An 18,588-nucleotide genomic window follows, 5' to 3' on the forward strand; every position below is an offset into this window, starting at 1 on the left:
TAGCTTGTTAAGTTGCTATTCGGTGGGCTGTACTAAAGCTTAATAAGCCGTTATGCGACAAGATTGTTTGCTGGGTTGTTTCCGGAATGATCGGCGTTCTTTCTGCTTCATAAAATGTCCTCTATATTTAAGCAACTCTGTTTAACTTTGTTTCCGTTTTCCCAAATTATCGATAGCACAATTCTGTTGCAGGTTTCTTCGTTTGTGCGTGCATGTATTTTTATCCTTGTAGGTTTAATTAGAGTAATTGCGTTAGACCGTGGCACGTTCCGCAACTCCAATAACTATTATACTTAAAATTGGCGAACTGTCTTTAATTGTATTTTGTACTTTGTGCTGTCTCTATTCCTACAATTTACTATTAATATCTGGAAATTTGCAGCCAAAAAAAAACGCGGAAATTGTTCTCGAGTATTTGGTTGATTCTAGTGACGAAAAAATGATTCCGCGGAACAAATGTTTTTATACGCGAGTATGAAAAGGTTTTTTGGAAAGATTCGGGGTGGCTCTCAGCCTGGAAAACGGTTAAATATTGACCGCTATGCTGAGGAAGTTGCCATCCAGCGTTTGACAATGTTATTTTTTTCGGAAACACCGGTCTATACCGATGACCAATTCCGACGCCACTTTCGAATTCGTCTTACGTTGTTTTCGAAGATTAAAACAGCTGTAGATGCGAAAAATGGTTTTTTTCAGCAACCGGAAGCAACGGGAAAATTGAGACTAACATGCCTTCAAGAGTCAGCAGCAATAGTCGGTAATACTCCCGAGCAATTCGCTCAAACCTTCCAGGTTTATTGAAATAATGACATGGTTGACCAATCTTGTGAGGACTTGAGCTTTATGCTTCGTGTAGATTAGAGTGCCAACCAAAATGGTCATCTCGAATTTCAAAAAAAAACACTATAAATGTTTACCCGCCCGAAAAAAACACTCTGTGCAAAATTTCAGCTCAATCGAAATTAAAATGAAGTGGCTCACTGGTGCACGTCGTTACTTGCGTCCTACGACGTGTTCAACCAAGGCAAAGCGCTTCGTCTTCCGGGGCCGACCAATTATGTTCGAAACACTCATTATTTTCATTATATTGTTACGAACATTTATTATCGAGCACAACAAAACAAACAACAGTTTGACATTGTTCATCAAATAGCAACGATGCGGCACGTTGCTATCGCGTTGCCAAATTTAATAACTCGCTACTACCGTGCTGGATCGAAATCCGTACACCTAAGCACATGATAATCTTCGACGGTCAATATAAAATCAAGAAATTACATATTGCTTTAAACTGACATGTTTAGTTATAGGTCTCCTTATATTTTATCACTATTTTCCAGCAAAATGATTGAAATCACTCCGAAACTCGAAAAAATCATGTTTAAATAGAACATGTTTTGAATCGAAATCCGTACACAGTTTTTTGTCTGAATCAAAACCCGTACACTTTTGAATCGAAATCCTCACACACGCGATATAGACTGGATCAAAGTCCATACAACAATAAATCAAACTCCGTATAGATGAAGAAGTACAAAAATTAACATCTTTTATCTATAGATTATCTTTAAATTACCGAATTAGTATATTTTGAGGATCAACTGGCTTCTAAAGTTTCACACGGTTTTCTAATTTTTGATATCAGCTGAAATAGTGCAATTTTCGTAGCGTTTCGTAGTAACCGGAACGCCGGAACCTCTCGAAGCTTCCCGGTACGACTTTCCCTTGCGCACCTCAGTCACAGCTCGTTTAAAATTGTTTGCCGTATATTTATACTTGTTTTCTTCCATTATATGCTGAAAACAAGAAGGAAGTTCAACAATATATGCATGATACACACGCTGTACGGATTTCGATTCAAGCAAATAACAAGAATCAAAAACCGTACGGCACAGTTTTTGTTGAATAAATACAACTTACACTATTTATTAGACAATATACCTACAGCTCGAAAATGACAAAGACTTACCTTTTCCATCAATTTTAAAAAGATTCACAGAGTAAAACACATATATCCCACTTGAAAATCGTTTTTATCTGAAGAACGTTTCTTTAGTCAATTCTCTAATGATACAACGAAATGACAACTGAAACCGATACACGATTGGTTTTTTATTTTTAATATTTTTATTTCATGGCCTACTGGCGCATAGTTTAATTTAACAAAAGGCCAACAACTCAACGGATATGTACATGTAACTATCATATGAATTTTCACTTTTATAATGCTTAAAACTGAAGAAAAACATCAAGGTGTACGGATTTCGATACTGTACGGGTTTCGATCCAGCACGAGCACCCGAGGTGCGGATTGCTATTTCCCAAACCAACATAGCAACGCCCGGTGCGGTTGCCACGTTATGGTGGGAGTTGCCAAACTAGCTTTAGAAACTTCAATTTAGCCACTGGTGGGCTTGCTCTCAGTGCGAAAGAGGAATGGGGATAGCTTGTACATTGTGACTTGTTAATTGAGTTACTGTTTTGTCCATCCCTAGTTAAACTTGTATATGATTATAAAATTTTACTAACTTATTGTTGATAAAACCAAAATCTTATCAAAACGACATCAATGATGACATTGCAGATGATTTTTGGTTTTTTGTTGTGAAAAACAGCACTGAAATAAAAAAACTTAGTTCTGTGAGTGTCAGTAAAGCTGCAGTTAAAAAGAATTGGTGCGGAAATACTGCAATTCTTCAAACATAATTTTAATACAAATTCGGAGTACAAACATTGATTGATTGATTTTCATGTAATTAAGATAGTGTTATATTTTTTATATATATTTTTTTAAATGTAAAACTTCAATCAATTTTTGCAAAATAGCTGTAAATAATCATTTTTTTTAATTAAATTTTTTTGAATAGCAATATGTGGAAGATACTACATGTGTACCCATCTCTAAATAATATATCATGATTACTTTCTTCTATGAATACCAACAGACTTTTCATTCAAAAGTGACAGACATAATACTGTGATTCATTCCACGTGACTGCTTTCCAATTTCGTTTTTCTTCAACAGACCAGTGGCAACCAACATATTGAACGAAAAGAAGCTTGCCCCGGTGCATTTGGCTACCGAATTGAATAAGGTCAAAGATTTGCTAGTGATGGGAAAATATCGGGACGTCATCGATATCCAGCAGGGCGGTGAACATGGCCGTACGGCATTGCATTTAGCCGCCATATATGATAATGAGGAATGCGCACGAATTTTGGTAAATGCTGTAAACGCCCAACTGAAACATAAGCAAACCTTCATTAAAAATTTTTCGATTCAGATTTCCGAATTTGGGGCCTGTCCACGGAGACCCTGTAACAACGGTTACTATCCGATTCACGAGGCAGCCAAGAATGCCAGTTCCAAGACGATGGAGGTGTTCTTTCAGTGGGGAGAGTCAAAGGGTTGCACACGCGAGGAGATGATTTCCTTCTACGACTCCGAAGGCAACGTCCCACTCCATTCCGCCGTTCACGGCGGAGACATCAAAGCTGTCGAGCTGTGCCTGAAATCGGGAGCGAAAATATCCACCCAACAGCACGATCTTTCCACTCCAGTGCATCTAGCAGCGGCGCAGGTACGCATTGAGGCTAGGGTTGTTCCGAATTCAGTACATAGTGTTCGAAGCATTCGAAATTACAGTACACAGAGAACGCAACATTATGCAACATATGCAATCTTCCACATCATCAACTGGTAAACGTCCGTACTCAACCTTGCATATCATCCACAAAATTAGTTAATAACTTCTAAATGAGTTCTCCAAGTGTTGCTATCGTTTATCTACTCATTCGGAAAATCACGTTCTTAGAAAGCATTTACTAGGATAAGTAAGCGGATAAATATCAACATGTTTTTTGTTTACAGCACACGTGGCTTAGGTTTGGTCCATGTACCAAAATTTTTTAATTTGTGATTTCCGATTTTATTCAACCTCAAAGTTCACTTTCATTTTTTTATACTTCCATCCCTAGAAATTCTAACTTACTAAGTGTAACTTTGCTGGAATTACGATTTCACTCTTCTGACATATTATACCATATATGCATGCTAACAATGCTAACTAATCTAGTAAAACCACTGTAATACAACGATATAATAAATAAATCAGCATAACAATCCTGCTCATTTCAGCGGAAAAACAAGTACACAACCCTATGGGGAGCGCTGGACCCGATAATAAATCTAATCAATTTCTTTTGAAATTTCTCCTGTAATGCAATTCAGGGCGCCATTGAAATAGTGAAGCTCATGTTTCTGATGCAGCCGCAAGAGAAACGTATCAGTCTTTGCTGTACCGACATTCAAAAGATGACTCCTTTGCACTGTGCGGCAATGTTTGACCATCCGGAAATTGTCGAATATTTGATCCATGAAGGAGCAGATATAAATGCTCTGGACAAAGAAAACCGATCTCCTTTGCTGTTGTCAGCATCCAGGGCAGGCTGGCGGACAGTAACGATTCTCATACGGTTAGGGGCGAACATAAGTCTCAAAGATATTAATTCTCGGAACGTACTGCATCTAGTCATCATCAACGGCGGCCGGTTAGATGATTTTGCTAATGAAGTTTCTTGCAAACAATCTGAAACCCATCTGCTCCAGTTATTGAACGAAAAGGATAAAACTGGATGCTCTCCGCTGCACTACGCGAGTAGAGAAGGCCATATTCGATCCTTAGAAAATCTTATTAAACTGGGTGCCTGCATCAATTTGAAGAACAACAACAACGAAAGTCCGCTGCACTTTGCCGCTAGATATGGCCGATACAATACTGTAAGACAACTGTTAGACTCCGAAAAGGGAACATTCATCATCAACGAAAGCGACGGGGAAGGGCTAACTCCTTTACATATTGCTTCCAAAGAAGGTCATACGAGGGTAGTTCAGCTGTTGTTAAATCGAGGAGCCCTTCTGCATCGGGATCACAATGGACGAAATCCGCTGCATTTAGCGGCGATGTCCGGCTACACACAAACCCTCGAACTATTACATTCAGTGCATTCACATCTCCTAGATCAAGTAGATAAAGATGGGGTAAGTAAATTGTGACCTGGTCACTGATGAAGTAACTTAACGAAAGTTGATTATTGCAGAACACCGCTCTACACTTAGCCACAATGGAGAACAAACCTAACGCTGTTGTTCTTCTGCTCACCCTAGGATGTAAACTTTTGCATAATTTTATGGACATGAGTGCAATAGATTACGCCATCTATTACAAATATCCCGAAACGGCCTTGGCGATGGCTACTCACGAGGAACGTGCTGCCGAGGTTATGGCCCTAAAGTCAGCCAAACATCCGTGCGTAACTTTGGCACTAATCGCTTCAATGCCACGAGTGTTCGAAGCTGTCCAGGATAATTGCATCACGAAAGCGAACTGCAAGAAAGATTCCAAAAGTTTTTATGTAAGTTTTTGGCGAAACTGTTTTTTTAACCGGATTGCGAAATAATCTTCTATTCGTCTAGATCAAATATTCTTTTACCTGTCTTCAATGTCCGGCTCTGTACGCCCAAATGGACTCCCGTACGGGGGAAGCGGTTCAAATCGTAAAACCAATACCCCTGCCAGCACTGAACGTAAGTTCAGTCACTGACTAAGCTGCATGTCTAGTTATTTCTATAGAATGCATGGTGCAGCATTGCTTCTCGTCTGTTCTATTTGTCGTATTTTAGGTACAAAGTTCCTTAACTGTTAAACAATTGCTGCCTTCGGCTTATCTCTGTTCAATCACAGGCTTTCTCGAATCACGAATATGATAATAACAAGGATTCGGTAATGATACATTCGAATACTGAAGAATAAATTTCCCGTCCGGATCTTTTATCTATGGATTAAAAGTGAATTGTCCATCTCTAACCGTTCACTTGAAGATCCGTTTTTTTTCAATCTCTGGTAAAAAAGTATCAGAACAGAGATATCATTAGTGCAAATTTATCGGCAAAATGCAGGTTTTCATTAGTTTGCAGATATTTATAGTTTGTCATAGTTTCGGCAGATTTTTGTTTGAGTAGTTTGAGTTTGAGGTTTGCGCATTTTTTTTCGAACCACGGATAGATTTTTTTCATATTTTTCGCAGTTTTTTTTTTAGTTTTTCGAGCAATTGCAATCATTTTCTAAAACATCTGGGATCTCTGAATCACCAGAATTTATTGACGCAAGCAACTTTTTCTAAACAGAAGCGTAAGTGGATTGAAGAGGATTTCATAAGTACGATAATTAACACTGATCGACAAAAAAAATTAAAACAATGCACCAGAGCTCAAACTGGAAAAAAGAAAGATTATAATTTTTTACCAAGTTTGTTAATACGATAGAATATCGTCGATAAGCGTCATCGCCGTTACCGATAACGTATGGTATCGTTATTGACGATGACGATAGCGCTTTCAAACATTAACGTTAACGGCGATCACATACTGAGGAGAATGACAAGCATGACCATCACTCACCGAGTCCACCTAACTCCAGGGACGGACTTCGGGACCATAAAGGAAACTCCCTTCAGATTGAATCGAGCCAATTTTTGTGGCGAATAACACAACACAAAATTGTAACCCAAGTGTTACAAACATCAAGATCATTTCGACGATCAGGGGGGGCAGATACAACACTCCAATGCTTACGGATGACCTATTTAGTTGGATTTTTACCCACAGTTGCTCTAGCGTGTTCCTAATCGGTGCTGGGTCTAAGAAGCAGCAGTGCCAGGAGGAAACGGCAATCAAGACTCCATCACCACGCGATTCTCGACTATTCACTCTGCTGCGATCCGTTCGAAAAAATGCAATCGTCCAGCCATATTTTAGTAAGAACGATAACATCGTACTCAGAGTCGGAAGCAGCAAGAAAGAAAGTGTCGATTTTTTTCTGGAGTCCTCGAACATTTTGGTAAAAGATGCGTAACTTTCGTTCGTTTCGTACATTGACCAAAGGTCGTCTTAGCTCGGTCGTAACAGATGTCGGATGAGATATGGTAGGCGGTAACGAGGAAATGCTGGAAGCAATAGGCAGATTAGATCTTGTCAAGTGTGGAACAGAATCAAGGTTGTTAATACGATAGAATATCGTCGATAGTCGTCATCGCCGTTACCGATAACGTATGGTATCGTTATTAACGATGACGATAGCGCCTTCAAACATTAACGTTATCGGCGATGACGATAGTCACTAGACGTTATCAGCTCTACTTAACAGCTAACGCCTTATGCCAATTTTGTCTGCTGTGGTAGCGAGAATACACTTGGTGTGGAGACCGTAGTTTTTTATGCGACCGTAGTTTTTTATGGAGCCCACAGTAGACACGACTTCCTCCGATAATACGCCTCCGAGGTATCGTCGACTACCTCGAAATCATCCCAGTCGATCGTTACCGTATTGCCTGGTCGTGTCCTATCGTGCTCGGACCTGCCCACAAGCATATACTTTATTTTATACGTGTTAATCTTTAACCCGATTTTACCTGCTTCACGTTTCAGTCGGGTTTACTGGTCCACGTCATCCGCAAAGCAGATAAATTGACCTGATCTATTGAAAATCGTGCCCCGCACGTTAAACCCTGCCTGCCTCATAACACCCTCCAGCGCGACGTTAAACATTAGGCAGGAAAGACCATAACCTTGTCGAAGCCCCCTGTGGGACTCGAAGAAGTTCGACGTTCCATCCGAAATCCTCACACAACATCTCACTTTTTCCATCGTAGCCTTAATAAATTTTGTCAGCATCCCCGGAAAGCCGTTTTCGTCAAGGATTTTTAGTTCTCGCAGTCTTAATTATCGCCCTTCTTGTAGATGGGACAGATAAGCCCTTATTTCCACTCCTCCTGTAGCTGTTTTGTTTCCCAGGTGACGACGATCAGCTGGTGCAGCGAGCTGGCCAATTTGTCGGGGCCGTCCTTTCCGACAGATTTGTTGTTCTTGAGCTGCCAAATCGCACCCTTAATTTCATTTATTGTTGGGGGTGACACATTTCCGTGGTTCTTTGCAACGAGCACGTCTCCTCCTCTCCTGTTGTGGTCTCCTGCTTGTACGCCGCTCAGGTGTTTAACGTAGTGCTGCTTCCACATTTCGATCACCCCACGATCACTCGTCAAAATTCCTCCAGCGGCTCGTGAGACAAAGCCTCTGCGGGATGCGTTGAGTTTTTGGTAGAATTTTCGTGTTTCGTGTGTGATGTGCAGCTGCTCGAGCTCTTCGCATTCCTCCTCTTCCTGGTGGTGCTTTTTTTCCTTGAAGAGTTGGACTTGCTGCCTTCAATTCAGTTTATATCGCTCCACATTCTGACGGGTGGCTTCAGTATTGTTGCTCAAGTGTCCTTATCGTCGAATATCTGCCGGCATTCTTCGTCAAACCACTCGTTACGTCGATTCGGTAGCACGGATTCCAGGACTTCCTCCGCAGCACTGCTGATAGCTAACGGTATTCCAGTTCCATCTAGAGAGGCTTCTTCAGGCTCATTCTTTTCTGGCAGCGGAGCTTCGAGCCATGATGCGTACTGTGTTGTGACGTCGTCTTGCTTCAGCCGAGCGAGATTATACCGTGGTGGGCGATGGTATCATGTGCTATTTGCAATGGCTAGTTTTTGGCGTATCTTAGTCATCACTAGGTACTGGTCTATCAAAACGTGGTCGATTTGTGTTTTTGTTCAATTACATTGGAAGAAGGTGCTACGTACTTGGAGGTGGCAAAGTCAATTAGTCTGAGATGGTGTTCACTGAAACATCCATCAAGGTTGTTAATCGATGACCTATCGAAAACGCCGATAACGATACCGTCTATTATCGTTATCGACGATGACGCTAACGTCTTCAGACATTATCGTCATTGTCAAAGACGATAGCTGCTGGACGGTATCGAAACAATAACGTTTGTTTTTCAACAACCACTGCAAGAGTAATTTTTGTATCATTAAATATATAATTTAGATGCATTTTAAATGCAAATATGGCAATGCCACATACCTCGCTATTCATATTTGTGTTGCAAAAAGCGCCTCCAAAGTTAAAACAATCAAAACTCAAACATTTTTGCCTGGTGAGAAGCGAAACATAAACAAATAAGGAAAAGTTTCTTTCTGTTGCCTAGTGATGCTTCGTCTCCAACCCTCCGAAGTGAAAAAACGCTTCTCCACCCCGTGCCTGCTTTTTGATCAAGTCAGTACCTACACCACTCGCTACCACAGCAGACAAAATTGGCATAAGGCGTTAGCTGTTAAGTAGAGCTGATAACGTCTAGTGACTATCGTCATCGCCGATAACGTTAATGTTTGAAGGCGCTATCGTCATCGTCAATAACGATACCATACGTTATCGGTAACGGCGATGACGACTATCGACGATATTCTATCGTATTAACAACCTTGATTTAACGTCGTATCGTATTAACAACCTAATGTTGAACGTCGCGCTGGAGGGTGTTATGAGGCAGGCAGGGTTTAACGTGCGATGCACGATTTTCAATAGATCAGGTCAATTTATCTGCTTTGCGGATGACGTGGACCAGTAAACCCGACTGAAACGTGAAGCAGGTAAAATCGGATTAAAGATTAACACGTATAAAATAAAGTATATGCTTGTGGGCAGGTCCGAGCACGATAGGACACGACCAGACAATACGGTAACGATCGACTGGGATGATTTCGAGGTAGTCGACGATACCTCGGAGGCGTATTATCGGAGGAAGTCGTGTCTACTGTGGGCTCCATAAAAAACTACGGTCGCATAAAAACTACGGTCTCCACACCAAGTGTATTCTTTACAAAACGCAAATAAGACGGTCATTCTCTATATGCATGAGACGCGGACAATGCTCGAGAAGGACTTGCAAGCGCTCGGAATTTTAGAACGTCGGGCGGGTGCTTAGAACCTTTTTTGGCGGTGTGCAGGAGAACGGAATCTAGAGGCGTAGGATGATCAACAAACTTGCACGTCTCTTCGGCGAATCCAGTATTCAAAAAGTGGCTAAAGCTGGGCATGGCATGTAGCTAGAATGACGGATAGCGACCCTGCAACATTGGTGTTCGCTTCAAATCCTGTGGGAACAAGAGGACGAGAGGCGCAGAGAGCAAGATGGGTGGACTAGATGAAAAACGATCTGCGGAGCATCGGGTGCCCACGGAATTAGAGGCAGGCAGCCATGGACCGTGTAAATTGGCGGAGCTACATTATGCAGGCCATGTTTTAGGACATACGGTCATTTAAGTGAGTAAGTAAACTGGTTCATAGTGTTCACTTTATGTTCGCTCTGCTTGCCCAGCATGTACGATTATACATAAAAGTTCAGCGGTATAAGGTTCGGGGAGCTGAGCGGCGACAAATTTTTATGAAAAAAGTCAAATTCTTCCGACACCATGCTTGGACGATATTCGTCGTGTGGGCCGAGACGTCGTCTTGATGATAGACGCAATGATGCTTCCCGTAGAAGTCCCGAAGTGTCGGAGCCACAACCTTCTACAGAAGCTCGGTCTTGTAGTACGCGATGATTTTCACGTTTTTCTCGAAAAACACTAGTGGGAGCTTCCCACACCTGGATACGGCCGAAAACCTTCACCAACGCGACGTTTGGAACCGCGGGATGTCTGTGTGGGACAGGGGAATGTGATCATTTTGGACATTATGCCGTTGTTGCAAGACAAAGAGTTTCTCATCAGAAAACACAAACTCTGACCTGCGTAAAAATATCAGATTGACTCTGTCCAGGGTATTCTTCGTTGTAACCCTTGCTGCCCCGTGAACCTTGCGTTTCTTGTGCGGTTTGTATCCTAGGTCCTTCATCATGATGGTGTACACAGTCCCGATCGACAAATCCAGGTCACCAGTCGTGTTTCGGATCGACCGGTTCTTTTTTCGACGAACCTGCCCCCTCAACACCTTGTTGACTGCTAGCGTCCTTGCTGAACGCGGCCACCCGGATCTCGTACGGTCCTTGGCCAAGCCAAGATGGTGATATAGATAAAATTCCGCTTCACCCTGTAGGCTTTTAATTCAATCGCCGGCTCGTTCACTTCTCGCAAATAACTTTACAACGACGTCGCGTCGTGAGCAGGGATGCCAATGGTACAGTCTTTTTTTTACTGTCTTCTAAGGATGTGTTTGCTGTTGCAATGTGTCGTTAACGCTGGCAGTCCGATAGTCACCTTGAGAACGTATTGGCTACAGAGCATCACAAAAGAAAACGAAAAATGTACTCCGTGTGTCGATTCGGCATTATTTGGAGGATGTCTTCGGGATTGCGAATGTAGAAAAGAGAAAAAGCTGTTTTTTATACAGACCTTCTCGTGTCCGCACTACACGTACAGCGCGTTCCACTAACAGCCCGAATCCACCGGAGACATTTTCCCTTTCTTTTTTTATTTGCCTATGATGGACTTCGGGTGACGACTGTTAAAAAAGCTGTGCGAAGAAAAAGCGTAAGGACTGCTCGGCAACTCACCGACTGACTTCGTGCAAAGAAAAGCAAACCCGGCACTAGAGCGGCTGTGCACTTAAGGATGTGTGTATCGCATACCGAATGTTATATGCAACCATACATGCTATCGTCGACATGGGAATAAAGGGCTATTCCCACTGCTTCCGTGCCTGGACCGGGCCGGGTCCGGGCCGTGGCTGTTACGTGTGTCGTCCGTGCTTCTTTGAGATTGATTGCATGCGTTCTTACGAACGCATTCACACCAACGTGCCGTGCCCAGACCGGGGCAGCGCTGAGTTTCCGTCGTGCTGTCGCCGTGCGACGATACTTTGTGTTGGCCGGAGAGTGCACGGGAGGCACTCGGGTAGATGCGTGTATGTTGTAGTGACATATTTCGCGCGGAGTGAGCTGCGGTATGAAAAAAAGTGGAAGACGTTTTTTCACATACACACATCAACATTTCTCAGCCAGAGTGCGACGCAGGCACGGTTCAAGCACGGCGCAGTGTGAATGCATGAAAAGTCCCGGAGAGGACACAGACACGGCCCGGATCCAGCCTTTGTGTTGGCCGGAGAGTGCACGGATGGCACGCGGGTAGGTGCGTGTATGTTGTAGTGACATATTTCGCGCGGAGTGAGCTGCGGTATGAAAAAAAAGAGGAAGACGTTCTTTCACATACACACATCAACATTTCTCAGCCAGAGCGTGGCGCAGGCACGGGTTAAACACGGCGCAGTGTGAATGCATGAAAAGTCACGGAGAGGACACGGACACGGCCCGGATCCAGCCCGGCAATGGGAATAGCTCTTAAGGTGAACAGCAAAGAAAGAAAACATTTGTGTATGGAGAACTAGACGGCAACGTTATAGTCGCAATAAATTTAATCTGTTCGCTGTCTTTATTTTGCCAATACCAACACTGTCATAGAGGGACGCTCTCAGATGTTATCAAAAAACTGTCATCACTCGTTACATTTTTTCCCTAATCGTGAGAGCTAAACTACTGACATCAATACCAGCTGCTGATATCAATAATAGCTAACATCAATCTAGCTCAGATATATAGCAATCAGATATCTAATAGCTGACATCAATACCAATACACAAAATGCACATGGTGCGTGCTTACACAACGAAGAAAAGTTTTATTCGAACTTATTGAACACCCTGTTAGTAACGTAATGCCTCGATAATTGCTAAACTGCCGTTATCTCGCAGACTGACGTAAGCGCCATTTTTTCAAATATGGGGTTCTTATGCCAATTTGTTCGTTATTCGAAGACCCATCTTTTGGTATCTTTCTTTTAGTTGTTACTTATTCGTACGTTGCATAAAATCAAGAAAACAAAAAGAAGTATACACCATTTCAATACAAAAGTGACAAGTAACCCGTTCATTTTCGGGCCGTATTGAAAAACTGATCAAATGGATGTACGTCATAATGTTATATCACAGCAGTACAATTGATAGTCCTCTTTGTACGTATAACAAATGACAACATCCAATCAGATCTCCGGCATTTGGTTATTTTCCAGAGATTTTCAACAGTACACGCTTCCCACTTTTTTGTCAGCCCAGAGACCGAAATTTCCATCGACCTTGAACGTTTTAGGTTCGCTCATCGCTTGACCGTAACTCCTGATTCTGCTCCTGTTTTGGTTTCCATTCAAAAATGTCAGAACCATTAGTACGGCATACATTCGGCTACTAGATTTCGAGAGAGACATTGCTCTAGCCGATTGTATTCTGGAATCCAGACGCTGAGTTTTGCTTAAATAAATAGGGGAACTGCTCCATTATTCATCTCAGCCCGTATATTCATCCCATACAACATGAAAACACAATTGAAAACAGAAAAAACGCATATTTTCTTCTTAAACCAATCTGCTAATCCATGAAATGGATTCTTCTTAGTTCACTTGAGATTTCTCATAAAGTATAATCCTCAAAAACTCACTTAAAAGCACTAAATTTGATATTATAGTCGGGCATCTGCACGCGAAAACTCATTTAATTCAATCACCTACCTCAGAAAACAAAATCTGCGCATTGTTCTATGCGGCTACAACGGGACTCGTTCAGCAGCCAGCCAAAGTTTTTTATCACTAGCGGGCCACTTTTAATTTTAATCACTAAACAAAATCACTCACTATACTAAAAATACTTTAATCTTTGAAATGTTCACCTCAAATTTTCTAAAACAAGCTTGAATTAGTAGAAATATATGAGATGAATTTCTACAATTCCTAAATTTCAACTGTATGTATTTTCATCCGTTTTCTCTACGTTGAAGAAAGCCAAAAGTTGCCAAATCAGTTTCTGTTAACACGAAAAAATCATACTGAAAATATTAAATTATTCCGACATAATTGGCATAAATCTACAGCACTGTAGTGGTTACCTAGGTTACCAATTTTGCACGTAAACAACTACAGCGGATATCTAGGTAACCTACTACGACGGGCTGCGGCTACGTTCATTCATGATAATGTGGTTCATTCATGATTACAGTGTGATGAATATGGGGGCGTCGTGAGATGAATAATTGAGCAGTGATTCAAGTTTTGAGATGGATATGGAAGCGTTGTGAAAAATGGGTTGTTTTACAAGATTCAGAATAAATCTAGCTAATTTTACTAAATATACAATGCTGAACGAGTCCATAAGAGCACGTAAGCATGTTTAGTTTATTTGTTCAATGATTTCGTGAAAATTTGGTGTTTAATCCGTGCATTCTGCGTGAATATCGGTTTAATGAGATGAATAATGGTGCAGTTCCCCTAGCAAGCTGCTCATATTTTTCAAACCTCTCATAAATTTTTACTTCTATTTTTTATTAAACATCGAATAAAATATCCATCTTTATCCTTGTTCACGACCCTATCATTCGTGCAAAAAAGCGATTCAAAGCTGCTCAAATCCCGGTTTGGTAGAGACGTCTGTTTCAAAAAACCAGAGCAACACGAGCCACTTTGGCTCTAGTTTTATATAATGAGTAAATATAAGTAAGATAAATAAAGAGGCGTCGAATTGATATGAACGAAAATATAAGAATATCAATTTCCGATACTTTTGTATGATATTGATTAGATCGTAGACTAGAATACAGTTTTTCAATGCTGAAGATACTATTTTAATACGTCTTCACAAAAGCGAACACGCACATGAAAACATGGCCCTCCTTATACAGTAACAGAACTTCTCACAGGTTAACTTATGTCTCGTTCCGTTTTTCCTACACATTTTCAAATCCCCGATTGCAGATCAAATATTCCTTTCATATTTACCAAAAATCCCAGGAGCAAGTGGAAAAAATGCGGCAAGCTCTGAACGATCCTGAATGGCGCCAGCCACCGTTGCATGTAGTAAATGTGAGTTATACATGTATTTTGTGTTGTAGATTTTTAGTAAATGTAAGACAATGTAATAATGTATGTATGTCAAGTGTATTAGTAAATCACATGGTGAGGTAATAAACTTCATACGAAGTGCGTTGCCCAATTGGGTTAAATGTGCAATATAGCAAGGACATCAACTCGCCAAATAGTGATGTACCTGCTCGTACGCACTTAAATAGAGTAAGTTGAAGCACACCACAATAGATCAAAAAATGGTCGCAGTGGTTCAGTCTTCTACAAAAAAAAAATCACATGTAGTATCGATTAAAGAAGGTCCCAATTAATTAAGAAGTTGTTACTAAAACTTAATGCTATTTAATGCTTGAAAAACGTTAATCAAAGTTTTAGATGACAATTATGGAGTGCAATTTGACGCAAGAAAAACGTAGAAAAACGCTTCTTTACAACGAATACTTGGTATGAAGTTTTTCAATGTTTCTACTGAACAAAATCCTTACTATTCACACGCCCGACATTATTGCTATTTGTCCAGCCGTCCTCATGCACCTGTGAATCAGTAAGACTTTACTGTAACGTGTATTTATTTTAGATGTCCCAATGCTTTGCTGTGATAATACTGTTCTTTGATATTAAATGTTAAAAATAGTAGGAATAAATAGATAGATTCATTGATTTGTTCTGTTTCTCTCCGAAGGCGATGGTAACCCACGGTCGTGTCGAATTGCTTGCACATCCGTTGAGCCAGAAATACTTGCAAATGAAGTGGAACTCGTACGGCAAATACTTTCATCTTGCGAATCTCTTATTCTACTGTGTATTCCTGTTTTTCGTAACGCTGTTTGCTTGGCAACTAATGCGGAGCAATGGAGCAGTCCCGACTAATGTAAGTAGAAAATCTTTTCATAAATTATTGTAACTTCAAGACAAAGATCGACAATAATAATAACTAATTCTTACTTTGAACGGTTAATTTCTTTTTACAGGAGAGCACAACTGAAACAACAACCAACTCGATCGCGGCAGGGTTCGAATCACCCGTTTTGGCGGCACTTGCGTCTCGGCCAAGACCGCTAAATGTCGTTCCAAATTACACCCAGAATAATACACAAATCACCATCGAAGAAGAAATGGTTATCTCAACTATTAACATGGTGTCCGGAGTGGCAATAATCGTGTACATCTTCTGCAATTCCATCCGGGAAGTAATCCAGGTGTACCAGCAAAAGTGGCACTATCTCATCGAACCTATCAATCTGATCTCGTGGATTCTGTACTTTTCCGCTGTCGTCACGGTGTGGCCGATTTTCACTGACGGCCGCTGCTACAGTGCCAACTATTCTGCGGCTTCAGTGACAGTGTTTTTATCGTGGTTCAATTTGCTGCTGTTTCTGCAACGATTCGATCAGGTAGAAAAACTAAAATTGAAGAATATGATAAACTTTAAAAAATATTAATTCTTATTTTCCAGATTGGCATCTATGTAGTAATGTTTTTGGAAATTCTACAGACGCTCATCAAAGTGCTGGCTGTATTTTCGATACTGATCATCGCATTTGGGCTCGCATTTTTCATTCTACTATCAAAGGCCACAACGGTAAGAAACTTTAAGAGCTCAGAGCCAGAATTTCTCCACAGAATCTTTGAAATCTCAGCTACTTTGTGATAAGGTCGTATGTCTAAACGTAAACAAAACGAGTGAGAGATGATTTGTGCTTAAGAAGTACAAAGAATATAACTCTCACTCGTTTTGTTGACTTTTAGACATACGACCTTATCACAAAGTAGTCGAGAAATCTATGAAAGATATAGAACGAAGAATATACGAGGATAGTCCGTCACTTCAATTATCACACTTTCTCTGGCACCAAATAAGTTTTTTTTTATAATTCAAACGCTCCGAGTCTATCAGTGGATGGAATGTTCAGTCCATCGTTTCGATTGTTATTAGGTTTTATTTACAAGCTAGCAAACAGCAAAAGTACAGAATGTTGCTCCTAAACATGTATCTCATCCTACAGATCATCAACCCACAGGCAAACCATTTGTCGTTCTCGACCATTCCGATGTCTTTGGTTCGGACCTTCTCGATGATGCTGGGCGAAATAGATTTTATTGGAACGTACGTGCAGCCCTTCTATAACTCGGAACTACCGTTTCCTATTCCCTCTTTCGTAATTCTCTGTAAGGACCATACCGATGACAGTCTTTTGTGAGGAAATTAATCTGTGTTTACACTTAATTGAAACCTTAGCTCTCTTCATGATACTGATGCCAATTTTGCTGATGAATCTGTTGATCGGTTTGGCGGTCGGTGATATCGAGTCGGTTCGCAGGAATGCCCAGCTGAAGAGATTGGCCATGCAGGTCGTGCTGCATAGCGAACTGGAACGAAAGCTGCCTCGTATGTGGCTTGAAATGGTTGACAAAATGGAACTGATAGAATATCCGAACGAGAAAAAGTGCAAGTTGGGATTTCTAGATTCAATTCTAAGAAAATGGTTCTGCAATCCGTTCACCGACGATGGCAAAGGTATGATTTATTTAGCAGTAGAAAGCTCCGTTCTCACTCCGTGTATTATGTCCAGGTGGTATTGATTTCGTGCTGGACAACTCTGAGGATTATATGGTGACAGAATTGGAAAAGCATAAACGAAAACTACGTGAAATCAGCAGTGCTTTGGACGTTCAGCATCAACTGCTCCGACTGATAGTACAGGTATGGGTGAAAAACCATGCTTTACCGTATTCATATATTCTGATGGAGACGCAAGTTCTTTTACTGACGAAATTCCATTCCTGATGATTTTGGAAAAAATAATATTTCAGTGTTAATTCGTAATTAATTTTTACATGTTTTCCGTTTTTTTTTTTGTGCGCTCAGAAAATGGAAATTAAAACCGAAGCGGATGATATGGACGAAGGTGTAACCACGAACGATCTTCGAAGTCTGGCTGCACTCGGTAGCAACCGAGGTGGGACGTTGCGTTGGTCTTCACCAAGGATTCGGAAAAAACTGCATGCTGCGTTAAGTTTCAATAAATCTATTGGAAAATAGAGCTGCAGTACAAGCGAGCGTGCAACGAAATGAAATTTTTAAGATAGTTTATATTGAGGTACCGATCAGTCGTTTTCATTCGAAACAGCCTATCCAATACCAAAAATATGCAAAAAAAATTTACACCTATTGAGACTCCCTAGTTGTATCTCACCCACTGATCAAATAATTTATTCTTAGTGATACTTTAGAAGGAGCAGTAATTAGATGACAATTTGAGAAGAAGTTAGTGAGGCAAAAAAATGAATTTTATGTTGTGTGTTTCCTTAAAAATCTCATTGTGCACTATTTCTGTGAGTTACATACGATGTCTTTTCTGATAAATCAAATTGTGTGAAATAAATGTGCTTAATACCTAGTTAAGTTTTCAACAAACGCAAACATTCGTAAACAAGAATTTACTAACTTCTTTCAATATAGAATGAATCCACTTATGTAGTAAGAATTTTTACACATATACATATATTTTTTATGTAAAATGCTGTTCGCGAAAGCGTGTGTTTTCCTTATAACCTTTTTCCATTTCGTAAATGAATCTTTTCAGTAAGAATAAAGGTTAAACATAAAAAACACAGTTTCATCATTCTTCGGTTTATGGGCCGTATTACAGAAGTTTCGGCGAACAACTCGTTTCATTTGAAATACATGATCGAATCGAGTCTACTGGAATTTTGTAACAAGGTGACTCTATTTTTCATACTCGACTAGCATTCTTCAATCAGCCTCAATACCGAGGTATTAGTAAGATTCGACTATTTGGAA

The 18,588-nt window shown here is 40.7% G+C and overlaps 1 protein-coding gene across 9 annotated transcripts in view; it reads left to right on the plus strand.

The window, feature by feature from the left end:
- Positions 1-18,290, plus strand: part of LOC129724487 (transient receptor potential cation channel subfamily A member 1) — a 55,180-nt gene extending 36,890 nt beyond the window's left edge. For 6 of the 9 annotated variants that reach the window (XM_055679431.1, XM_055679430.1, XM_055679428.1 and 3 more), the window contains 12 exons: positions 3,026-3,221; positions 3,285-3,581; positions 4,232-5,041; positions 5,101-5,415; positions 5,477-5,587; positions 15,466-15,654; positions 15,755-16,177; positions 16,240-16,365; positions 16,790-16,952; positions 17,023-17,301; positions 17,357-17,487; positions 17,653-18,288. In XM_055679431.1, the coding sequence (XP_055535406.1) occupies positions 3,026-3,221; positions 3,285-3,581; positions 4,232-5,041; positions 5,101-5,415; positions 5,477-5,587; positions 15,466-15,654; positions 15,755-16,177; positions 16,240-16,365; positions 16,790-16,952; positions 17,023-17,301; positions 17,357-17,487; positions 17,653-17,826 (3,214 nt within the window). In that variant the 3' untranslated portion in view covers positions 17,827-18,288. Of the gene's footprint in view, positions 1-3,025; positions 3,222-3,284; positions 3,582-4,231; positions 5,042-5,100; positions 5,416-5,476; positions 5,588-14,675; positions 14,784-15,465; positions 15,655-15,754; positions 16,178-16,239; positions 16,366-16,789; positions 16,953-17,022; positions 17,302-17,356; positions 17,488-17,652 lie in introns of all 9 variants that reach the window. The other 3 variants (XM_055679425.1, XM_055679424.1, XM_055679432.1) reach the window with 3 other exon arrangements.
- The last annotated feature ends 298 nt before the right edge of the window (positions 18,291-18,588 follow it).

This window comes from Wyeomyia smithii, chromosome 2 (assembly GCF_029784165.1).
Source record: "Wyeomyia smithii strain HCP4-BCI-WySm-NY-G18 chromosome 2, ASM2978416v1, whole genome shotgun sequence".
In the NCBI taxonomy this organism is placed as follows: Eukaryota; Metazoa; Arthropoda; class Insecta; order Diptera; family Culicidae; genus Wyeomyia; species Wyeomyia smithii.